Source organism: Mesoplodon bidens (assembly GCF_964165515.1).
Source record: "Mesoplodon bidens genome assembly, chromosome: 1".
NCBI classification, from domain to species: Eukaryota; Metazoa; Chordata; class Mammalia; order Artiodactyla; family Ziphiidae; genus Mesoplodon; species Mesoplodon bidens.
Genome location: NC_138176.1, coordinates 47,558,771 through 47,570,852, shown reverse-complemented (window position 1 = coordinate 47,570,852; position 12,082 = coordinate 47,558,771). Strand labels below are relative to the sequence as shown.

Here is a 12,082-nt window from a genome sequence, read left to right as displayed (position 1 = left end):
CTGGTCTGGTCACCTCTCCCGAACTCAGTCACATTTCTGCACTGTTCTCCTCTACTGGGAAGGAAGCTCTCTTTCTCAATTTCCTTTGAAGAGAATGTTCCCTTACCAGTCCCGGCAACCTCCTGAAATCAAAGCTCCAGGCTGCAAACGGTGAGTGGTGATTAAACAAATAAGCTGCTCTTCCTTTGATGACAACATGAAATTTCACCACCCACTTGGTTGTGTGAGTAGGCCCAGCCACACCCAATCTCCACATGTGATGCTCCCTCTGCCAGAGCATCCTAAGTCCTCCTTCTCCAGGCTTCCAACCATCTGGTTAGCTGCAAGGCCAGGCTAGGTGTCCTTCTGCTGTGAAGCCTTCCTGGACCCCATAATGAGATAACACCAAACAGAGGAAGGGTCCCTCTAAGAGCCCTTGAGGGCAGGGGTCGATCTGAGGGAGCAGGTGCTCAGCAGGTGATGATGGAGAAGTGGGTCCTGGCTGGCCTGACCTCATTACTAGGAATGAATGAAGACGAATGCTGTCTTTAGGGAGAACCTTCTCTGTGCAGGGTTGACATATGTGGTTCCTTAATATTCTCACAGCAGCCTGGAGTGGGAGCTATGGTCTCATTTTTTAGATGAAGACACCAAGGCTCAGAGAAGTTCACCAGCTTCCTTAGGCTCACCTTCCACTGGCCCAGAGCCCTCTCCCATGAATCCCTCATCTTCCGGGGCGGGGGGGGGTCCCTCTGAACTGCTTCCCTGAGGCCCAGTCCCCTTGACTCAGGCTGCATCCTCCTCAAATGCAGAGGCTGTGTCTCTTCTCTTCTTCTTAGGACCTCATGGTCCTTGGTTCACTGTGCCAACAGAGCTGGTGCTCAGCTGACCACCCCAGCTGGGCTGTGCCAGGTGGGGCTGAGGGTCCATCTCAGGATTTCTTTGCTCTGGTCCTGCCAAATATGTTGCAGCTCAAGGGGACAAGTAACATGAAAGATGTGGAGAAAGATGGGCTATGGTATTGCTGGAGAGATGGTGGCCTGTGTGGCCCATACTGGGCAGCATAGGGGAGAAAGCCTCCCTCAGACCTGGGGCTTCTAGGAGCTTCTGGGAGAAGGGGCACCTTACTCCAGTCCTGAAAAATGATGAGTTGGACTTGGCCAGGCAAAGAAGGGAAAAAGAGCATTTGAGGCAGAGAAAACAGTGAGGCAAAGACAAGGGGACACAAAGACCCCCAGCTCTGGACATACATGGCTAGGGTGTCCTGTGCATCTGGGGGCAAGAGAGAAGGCTGGGCAGAGACCCCTGTAGTTGGGGTAATCACTGAAGGATTTTAGGTAGGGGAGTCAAAGAATTATATATGCTTTGTAGAAGGAGCCTCCAACAAACTATACATGTACTTGAGAATGAACTTCCAATTTCTGTGTGGGATGGAGCCTGGGGAAGCAGGTAGAAGAACATTCCTGAACATTCTGGAGAGACATAGCGGAGCTGAGAAAGGAGGACATGCACACTGAGACCCAGGGGATGGACATGATCCCACATTCACCTGGATGGAGGATAAGGCCAAGGGAGGCATCAAGGCCAGTGGTTTCAATCCTGGTTGCGCATTAGAATCCCCCAAGGAGCTTTTAAAATATACTCATGCCTGTGCTGCAAATGCTGGCTTAACAGCCTGGCTGCGGCGAGGTGGCATGGAGTCTTAATATTAAATGCACAGTCAGGACTGAGAACCACTGATCTAGGATGCTGTTGGCTATGATGGGGATACATGAGAAGGAAAAGGTAAGTGTGTGATTGTGTGTGTGTGCGTGTGAAGTGAGGGCCTGTGAGGTGGCCACAAAGGCCACACTCAATTCATTTTGACAGAGTTTACTGAGCACCTATCCTGTGGCAGCTGCCGTGCTGGGATCCTGAGATAAAAGATGACAATGACCTAAGGAACACTGAGCAGACATAAGAAAGGCACAGCCTGGCTTTCACTCCACCATCCCTCCATCCACCATCCACTATCCATCCCTCCACTCACCATCCATCCATCCATCCATCCACTCCCCCGCCATTACTAAGCAGAGGGAGCACTACTCCCCCAAAGCAGTATCATCTCCTCTGACCTTGCTGCCTCTCTATCATTATCATTTTCTCTCCAAACTGCCCCTTTTACAAGGGCCTTCTGTCCTTCTTGTGTCATCCTGGTCTGGGCTCTGCTCTCCTAAAGCCACAAGGCTTTCACTCAATCACGCTAACCCCTGGGTAGGAAATGAGACATATGATTGCCCTGATGTTTCAGGGAGCCAGATGTTGGGTACCGCTGCATTACTAATCTAGTGGTTTGGTTTTAATTTTATTCTCCATTTGATCTCAATAGTAGCAGGGAAGAAAATCCCCAGTTTTGAACCCCAACAGACCTGGATTCAAATCCTAGTTTTGCCCATTCCTGCCAAAATGACCTTAGGCAAATTCCTTGACCTGGACCTGGCAGAGACTCTGTTTACTTACCTGGAGATGGTTAAAAACAGTACCTATTTCCTGGGGTTGCTGTGAAGGTTACAACAGACAATTCTATATAGAAAGCACCCACACCTACAGCCTGGCACTTAGTAGAGGCTTATTAAGTGTCAGGCCCTTATTACTTCCTCCCTCCCATGGAGATGCAGCCTCAGGGAGACAAATGCATCCCAGTCTGTGTGATGTGAAGGGATTCCCCGTGCGGAGTCTGATTGTGAGGCTGTGTGTGTGTGTGTGTGTGTGTGTGTGCGTGTGTAGGGTTTTTCTCAAATGCTCCAAAGAGGAAGGCCTGAGGGTGTGGTTTCCCACCCTTTCTTTACAGAAGTTCGACCAAATGAGGCAATTTCTTGACTGGAGCAGCTATGCAACTAAGCAAATGCTGCCACAGGAGCTAACTGGGTTAGTGCTTCTCTACCTGTCTGCCTCCTGGTTATGCCAACCCAAGGCCAGGGCCCACCCTGGGAGACTCTCCACCCCCTGGTGGTAGGGGGTGCTGAATCTCCTCAGGGCCGTCCAAGGCTTGGTCAGGTTGCATGACCACAGATTTAGGGTTTTCCAAATTTGCATGATTGTGAGAATTCCCTAAAGTATCCGAGTACAGATTCAAATGCCCCTCCACTAGCCCTGAGGTAGGGCTGGCGCTCCATGTTGGTAATGAGCACCCAGGGAGTCTTTGAAAACCGTGTAATAATTCAGCTGCCAAGGAGGAGCACAGAACTCAGATCTCTGCTGTTTATTCGCAGGGGCTACTGGGCAAGGTATTGTACTTCCTTATCCCACATATTCCTCAACTGCAGAATGGGGATACGATCTATGCCTGCCTCGTGGGGTTGTAGTGAAAGACGAACGGGGATGCTTGTAAGTGATCAGCACAGGCATGCTGGTCATTATGACTGCAATGCCCTGCCAGCTGGGTGACAGCCTGGACACTGTCTACCCTTGAACTGGCCCAAGGGGAGATGAGCTGTGGATGAGGATGGGGCACTCCAAGTAAAGACCTCCACTCTAGGCTGAAAACAGCTGTTTGGTGTCTGGAGTCCTACAGCCTGTAAATTTGTTTAGATACAGGTTTCCCTGTGATTTGATTGTGCATTAAGGATCCATGCTATTGCCGAGATATATTCAAACGATTTGGGAAGAGTTGCTCGGCTGAACTGATCCCCCAGCCCAAGGCCACCACAAGGGGAGGAATGAGGGTTCCATCTCCGGCCCCAGCCGCTGGAGGGCTGCCCAGCATCCTCGAGCTCTTGAACACTTACGCTTTGGAGTAGTTCAGAACAAAGTCTACTCCCTTCTCACTATCGAACTGGATATCTCGGGGTAAATCCTTGTGGCATTTGGCATCGATACTCAAGGGGAAGCCAGGGTTCCACTCCATCCATCTGAGTGTGAAAAGGAAGGAGAAGAAAACTTGGTTAAATGTCTAGCTTTTGGGCTGGCCCCTCAGGCTGAAGGCTGCCTGTGTGGTCTGAGGATGTGCCCATAAGGTCACCATGTTTTAGCTGAGCGTGTGCCTCGCGAGGTACTGGGATGCCTCCCAAGGTCTGGTGTCCCCCCACTTTGCTGTGCCCTGAGTCTCACAGTGGGAAGCCTGAGGTTCCCGAAACCTGAAGCTGGGCTTACAGCAGAGGGGTGGTGAATGGTAGGTGCATACCAGTGTGTACAGAGAGCATCAGAAGACCTCATTTATTTGAGGTGACATTCAAGGGCGATGTCTCCCCAGCACAGAGCTGCCTTGCTGGTCACTGGAGGTGGAGGTGGTTAAGGTTGCCCCATCACACTTGATCTAGACATCCAACATCCTACCAGCTTGGTCATCAACCCTGTATTGTGTGTGGTGGTCGAGGGAAAGGGGACAGCGGTCATGCCTTCCCAAAGGGGGCACAAGTCAGCAGGGAGGTTGGGTGAGGACCTCTGGGCACAGACTGATGCCAATAGCAGGTTCAGAGATTGTTATAATCAAAACAGCTCCCCGGGACTTCCCCGGTGGCAGAGTGGTTAAGAATCCGCCTGCCAATGCAGGAGACACGTGTTCGAGCCCTGGTCCGGGAAGATCCCACATGCCACAGAGCAACTAAGCCCGTGCACTGCAACTACTGAGCCTGCGCTCTAGAGTCCGCGAGACACAACTACTGAGCCCACGTGCCACAACTACTGAAGGCCGCATGCCTAGAGTCTGTGCTCCGCAACAAGAGAAGCCACTGCAATGGAGAAGCCCGTGCACCGCAAAGAAGAGTGGCCCCCGCTCGCCACAACTAGAGAAAGCCTGCACGCAGCAAAGAAGACCCAATGCAGCCAAAAATAAATAAATAAAACAGATAAATTAAAAAAAGAAAAAAAAAAACAGCTCCCCTCAAAGACAGGCCGTGCACTCTATCCCGCCAAAATTTTTAGAGCCTGGTGTCCTTAAAATTTATCCTGTAGCACTGGGCATTTAAGTTTGTTTTTTTAAATTTTACTTTTCTTTTCGTTTATTGAAAAACCAAACCAAACCAAACCAAACCAAAAATCTGTTAGTTTCTTTTAGGGTGGGGAGAATGATCTTTTATTTATTTAAATGATCTTACATTTGTTTAAAAACCAAAATTTACATTCTGGGATTTCAGCTTTTCCATTTGTTTTCCTCTTTTTTTTTTTTTTTGCGCGGTACGCGGGCCTCTCTCTGCTGTGGCCTCTCCCGTTGCAGAGCACAGGCTCCGGACTCGCAGGCTCAGCGGCCATGGCTCATGGGCCTAGCCTCTCTGCGGCATGTGGGATGTTCCCAGACCGGGGCACGAACCTGTGTCCCCTGCAGCGGCAGGCGGACTCTCAACCACTGCGCCACCAGGGAAGCTCGTATTCCTTTTTAATCTAATCTCTCTTATAAGAGGGAAGTAAAACACTGAGAGTTTAGGTCATTAAAAAGTCTTAGGACATGGAAGCAACCTGAATGTCCAACAACAGAAGAATGGATAAAGAAGATGCGGTCCATCCATACAATGGAATATTACTCAGCCATAAAAAGAACAAAATAGTGCCATTTGCAGCAACATGGATGGACCTAGAGATTGTCATACTGAGTGAAATAAGTCAGACACAGAAAGACAAATATATGATGGCGCTTATACGTGGAATCTAAAAAAAAAGGTACAAATGAACTTATTTACAAACAGAAGTAGAGTCATGGATATAGAAAACAAACTTATGGTTGGTTACCAGGGGATGGGGGGGAGGGATAAGTTGGGAGATTGGGATCGACATAAACACACTATTATATATAAAATATATAACTAATAAGAACCTGCTGTATAGCACAGGGAACTCTACTCAGTACTCTGTACTGGCCTATTTGGGAAAAGAATCTAAAAAAAAAAAAGGAGTGGATATAGGTATATGTATCACTGATTCACTTTGCTGTACACCTGAAACTAACGCAACATTGTAAATCAACTATACTCTAATAATTATTTTTTAAAAGTCTTAAGGCCCTTTAATATCATCTTGTACTTTTACTGTCACAAAAATTCCACAATGTTTTTTGAGGTATCCTGTTGGCCCAGTAAGCCTCTCATTAGTATCATTAGAGGTGAACAGGAACTGGATATGATCACTCATATGATCACTCAAAATGCATTTTGAAAAGTGTCTTCTGTTGTATAGAACCTACATTTCTCGCTGTTAGTTTACTAACAACGTTCTCTTTTCCTAGACATTAAAAAATACCTTCTATTTTTGTTGTCTGTGTTAACACCAATGCTGGATTAACATTAACCAGGGTAAAAATGTGGATGAATGCACAAATGTCAACTAATTTATTGACTTTTTCCCCTTTGTTTTAGAAAATGATTTAAGGATCTCCAATATATGTGTAAAATTGAGGCAGTCATCTGGTAGCCCCACTGGTATTAACTGTCGATTACTTAATTACTGTTGGTCAAATCAATTTAAATATTCCTAACCATCTTTTCCTAGCCACTGGGAAGTATGGCTCTAATTAATTTGAAGAGCTGAGTAGAGCTGGATTTTTTCAGTATGGAAGCACTGAACCCAGTGAGGAGAGATGGGCCAGCAAATGCATTCACGTTTTCTTAAGGGTAGAATTTACTTGGAGCACATTTCCTCAAGACCCCACCTTCCTGTTGACCCCCAGCCTCCAAAGTGCCCCACCTCAGGAGGTCAGGAGACAATGGCCTCTCACTGCATGGAGACAGCACAGTTTGCCAGCTAGTTTACTACTGGCACCTGAAACCAACATGTATGTTCCTTTCACTGCAGGCATTGTTGCCTGAGAGGCCTGACAGGCGGATCTGCCCAAGGGCCAAAGGCCTTCATACCCACAGATAAATAGGCAAAGAAAAAAATCATACTCCATTGGGAAGACCAAATTGAACAACCAGGCAGAAGGAAGGAAGGAAGAAGCAGAAAAGACATTTAATTTTAAAGAGAGAGAGAGAGAGAGAGGGAGAGAGAGAGGGAGAGAGAGAGGGAGAGAATTCTTAAGGAGATGCAAGTAGAATCTAAAAAGACTTTCTGCAACCACAAAACATGATTTCGGAATTGAATATTCCATAGAAAAATGGAAAAAAAGAGTAATAGTCACTGTGAGATCTGATTGGTCTCCTGGAAGACAAAATCTGTTCATTCAATAACTAATTATTGAGTGCCTGTTATGTGCCAGACACTGCTCTGCGACAAATGGAAGGAAATGTAAAATACACAAAGAAGTGGAAGTCATGGAAGAAAACATAGGAGACATGAAAACCAGATACAGAAGATTTGATGTGCAGAGAGAGTTCCAGAGGAGAGACAGGGATACATGGAGAAGTAAAAACCAAAGAAATAGGAGAAAAACTTCCTTAAGCTGAAGGGACCTCAATTTTCTGAGTAAATCCTAGGCAGAAAAAGAAAGAAAGAAAAAAAAGACATTCCTAGATATATACTGATTAAATTGTAAAATGTCAAAGAGGAGAATGCTGTGGAGAAGGAGTGGGGAGGAAGAAAGGGAAAGAGAGAGAGGAGAGATGGTTCCACAAACTCACAAGCTTCTGGGAAAAGGAAAATAACCAAACTATCACTAGGTTTCTCATTTGCCATACTGAAAATGGGGAGATAGTGTAAGGTGTTTACAGACTTTTTTAAGATAATCATTTAAGCCTCTTATATCAAGTATGGACTCAGACATTATATTACCTGCACATATTACACACCCTTTCATATATTAATTGAACAAGTTCAGCCAAACAAAAATGACATTAGAATGAACCAAGAAGTTCCTAAATATAGTAAAGAGTGTTTATTAGAAAACAATAGCAAATATATTGAACAAATACAAATATCAAAGGCATTTTCTCAAAAATCAAGACCCAGAAAGGATGTTCATCCTTGCTACTGTTACTTTGTTTTGGCAATAAGAAAAAATTATCAGTGATGTAATAATGTAAACTAAGAGACAAAAGTATCATCATTTACATAATACGATCAAATAACTGGGCAATTAAAAAGACTCACTTAAAAATAGAGACAATATTGTACTTCCCTGGTGGCACGGTGGTTGGGAATCTGCCTGCTAATGCAGGGGACACGGGTTCGAGCCCTGGTCCAGGAGGATCCCACATACCGTGGAGCAGCTGGGCCCGTGCACCACAACTACTGAGCCTGCACTCTAGAGCCCGCGTGTCACAACTACTGAAGCCTGTGTGCCTAGAGCCCGTGCTCCGCAACAAGAGAAGCCCCCACACCGTAACGAGGAGTAACACCTGCTCGCCACAACTAGAGAAAGCCCGCACGCAGCAACCAAGACCCAACACAGCCATAAATAAATAAATAAATAAATTTAAAAAAAGAGACAATAAAATAATTTAGTAAGGTGTCAATACAAAGTAAATATTAAATAATGAGTAATTATCTTTATCCCAGCAATATTCATTGGCAAAACGGAAAAACACCCTACTTAGAATGGCAAAAGCTATAGTTTCCCTTGGTATAAAGTGACCAGAAAGGTGAAAGAACTTCATGAAGAAAAAGTAGAAATTCTATTGAAGGACATCACACAAGATCTAAATGGGTGGAAAGATGAAACATTATTAAAATGCCACTACAGGACACACGTGTAATTCAAAGCGATTCTCATCATGAAAAACTTTAAAAAGAACAGTAAGATAACATAATGCCGGTTCACATTTATTAGAAAGTTCTGATAACCAAAAGATGGCACTGGGCCATGGAGTAGAAAAACAGACCCAAGAAAATATGTGAATATAATATAAAACTAGCTAATATTTATCCAGTGCTTTTTATGTGTCAAATATTAGTCTATGTGTTTTCATGGTGTAACCTATTTAATTCTTTCCAAAATCCCTAGGAAGTGGTACTATTATTTCCCCCATTTTACAGATGGGGGAATTGAGGCACAAAGAGATTACACAACTTTCACAGGACAGAGTGTGGCAGTTAAGTGGGAGCTGAGCCCAACACCAGCTGCAGAGCCCATGCACGGGGTCACCACGCCAGCTCCATGCGCTGTGGGTGTCATCCCAAAGCAGCAGGAAGAAATATTATGTAATAAATGATACCAGGGACATTTGACCCCCACTTCACATCATGTATAAAAATACATAGCCAATGAATTAAAAGCCTAAAGTTAAAAATAAAATTATAAAAATATTAGACAAAAATATGAGAATTTATGTAACACTGGGGTGGGGATGGCCTTCTTAAGCAAAGCAGGAAACCGAAAAGTTAGAAAGGAAAAGAATATATATATTAAGAAAGTTAAAAGCTAAAACCTGTGACAAAAGCAACTGAAGACAAATGATACACACTATACATATAACAAAGGGATACAATCTTAATATATAAAGAGCTGCTTTAGATTAATAATAAACCCACAGAAAAATAAAGCACATAAATAGGCAATGCAGAGGCTAAAGTTATTAGTGGTCAGGGGTATGCAGATTAAGACAGCAGCGGCTTTTACTTAAGGATTCCTGGATTGTTAAAAATTTTAAAGATTGATGTTATCAGGTATTAGTGAATGTATGGGTTATAGTATATTTTTACATACTATTGGTGGGATTGAAAATTACTGTAAAGTTTTGGGAAGAGAATTTGGTCATTCTTTTTTTTTTTTTTAAACATCTTTATTGGAGTATAATTGCTTTACAAATGTCTGTTAGTTTCTGCTTTATAACAAAGTGAATCAGCTATACATATACATATATCCCCATATCTCTTCCCTCTTGCGTCTCCCTCCCTCTCACCCTCCCTATACCACCCCTCTAGGTGGACACAAAGCACCGAGCTGATCTCCCTGTGCTAGGTGGCTGCTTCCCACTAGCTATCGATTTTACATTTGGTAGTGTATATGTGTCCATGCCACTCTCTCACTTCATCCCAGCTTACCCTTCCCCCTCCCCATGTCCTCAAGTCCATTCTCTACATCTGTGTCTTTATTCCTGTCCTGCCCCTAGGTTCTTCAGAAACCATTTTTAATTTTTTTTAGATTCCATATATATGTGTTAGCATACAGTATTTGTTTTTCTTTCTGACTTACTTCACTCTGTATGACAGTGTCTAGGTCCATCCACCTCACTACAAATAACTCAATTTCATTTCTTTCTATGGCTGAGTAATATTCCATTGTATATATGTGCCACATCTTCTTTATCCATTCATCTGTCGATGGACACTTAGGTTGCTTCCATGTGCTGGCTATTGTAAATAGAGCTGCAATGAACATTGTGGTACATGACTCTTTTTGAATTATGGTTTTCTCAGGGTATATGCCCAGCAGTGGGATTGCTGGGTCCTATGGTAGTTCTATTTTTAGTTTTTTAAGGAACCTCCATACTGTTCTCCATAGTGGCTGTATCAATTTACATTCCCACCAACAGTCCAAGAGGGCTCCCTTTTCTCCACACCCTCTCCAGCATTTATTGTTTGTAGATTTTTTGAGGATGGCCATTCTGACTGGAGTGAGGTGATACCTCATTGTAGTTTTGATGTGCATTTCTCTAATGATTAATGATGTTGAGCATTCTTTCATGTGTTTGTTGGCAATCTGTATATCTTCTTTGGAGAAATGTCTATTTAGATCTTCTGCCCATTTTTGGATTGGGTTGTTTTTTTGATATTGAGCTACATGAGCTGCTTGTATATTTTGCAGATTAATCCTTTGTCAGTTGTTTCGCTTGCAAATATTTTCTCCCATTCTGAGGGTTGTCTTTTCGTCCTGTTTACGGTTTCCCTTGCTGTGCAAATGCTTTTAACTTTCATAGGTCCCATTTGTTTATTTTTGTCTTTATTTCCATTTCTCTGGGAGGTGGGTCAAAAAGGATCTTGTTGTGATTTATGTCATACAGTGTTCTGCCTATGTTTTCCTCTAAGAGTTTTGTAGTGTCTGGCCTTACGTTTAGGTCTTTAATCCATTTTGAGTTTATTTTTGTGTATAGTGTTAGGGAGTGTTCTAATTTCATTCTTTTACATGTAACTGCCCAGTTTTCCCAGCACCACTTATTGAAGAGGCTGAATTGTATTGTATACAATTGAAGAATTGTATATTCTTGTCTCCTTTATCAAAGATAAGGTGACCATATGTGCAGGTTTAACTCTGGGTTTTCTATCCTGTTCCATTGATCTATATTTCTGTTTTTGTGCCAGTACCATACTGTCTTGATTATTGTAGCTTTGTAATATAGTCTAAAGTCAGGGAGCCTGATTCCTCCAGCTCCATTTTTCTTTCTCAAGATTGCTTTAGTTATTTGGTGTCTTTTGTGTTTCCATACAAATTGTGAAATTTTTTGTTCTAGTTCTGTGAAAAATGCCTTTGGTAGTTTGATAGGGATTGCACTGACTCTGTAGATTGCTTTGGGTAGTATAGTCATTTTCACAATGTTGATTCTTCCAATCCAAGAACATGGTATATCTCTCCATCTGTTTGTATCATCTTTAATTTCTTTCATCAGTATCTTATAGTTTTCTGCATACAGGTCTTTTGTCTCCCTAGGTAGGTTTATTCCTAGGTATTTTATTCTTTTTGTTGCAATGGTAAATGGGAGTGTTTCCTTAATTTCTCTTTCAGATTTTTCATCATTTGTGTATAGGAATGCAAGAGATTTCTGTGCATTAATTTTGCATCCTGCTACTTTACTAGATTCATTGATTAGCTCCAGTAGTTTTCTGGTAGCATCTTTAGGATCCTTTATGTATAGAATCATGTCATCTGCAAACAGTGACAGTTTTACTTCTTCTTTTCTTATTTGGATTCCTTTTATTTCTTTTTCTTCTCTGATTGCTGTGGCTAAAACTTCCAAAACTATGTTGAATAATAGTGGTGAGAGTGGGCAACCTTGTCTTGTACCTGATCTTAGTGGAAATGGTTTCAGTTTTTCACCACTGAGAATAATGTTGGCTGTGGGTTTGTCATATATGGCCTTTATTATGTTGAGGTAAGTTCCCTCTATGTCTACTTTCTGGAGGGTTTTTATCATAAATGGGTGTTGAATTTTGTTGAAAGCTTTTTCTGCATCTATTGAGATGATCATATGGTTTTTCTCCTTCAGTTTGTTAATATGGTGTATCACATTGATTGATTTGCATATATTGAAGAATCCTTGAA

General features: G+C 43.0%; 1 protein-coding gene across 1 annotated transcript in view; it reads right to left on the bottom strand.

The window, feature by feature from the left end:
- The window catches only part of ALOX5 (arachidonate 5-lipoxygenase), a 57,742-nt gene that overhangs the window by 24,613 nt on the left and 21,047 nt on the right, over positions 1-12,082 (bottom strand). The window contains exon 4 of the mRNA XM_081253617.1: positions 3,747-3,869. Within this exon, the coding sequence (XP_081109743.1) occupies positions 3,747-3,869 (123 nt within the window). The remainder of the gene's footprint in view (positions 1-3,746; positions 3,870-12,082) is intronic.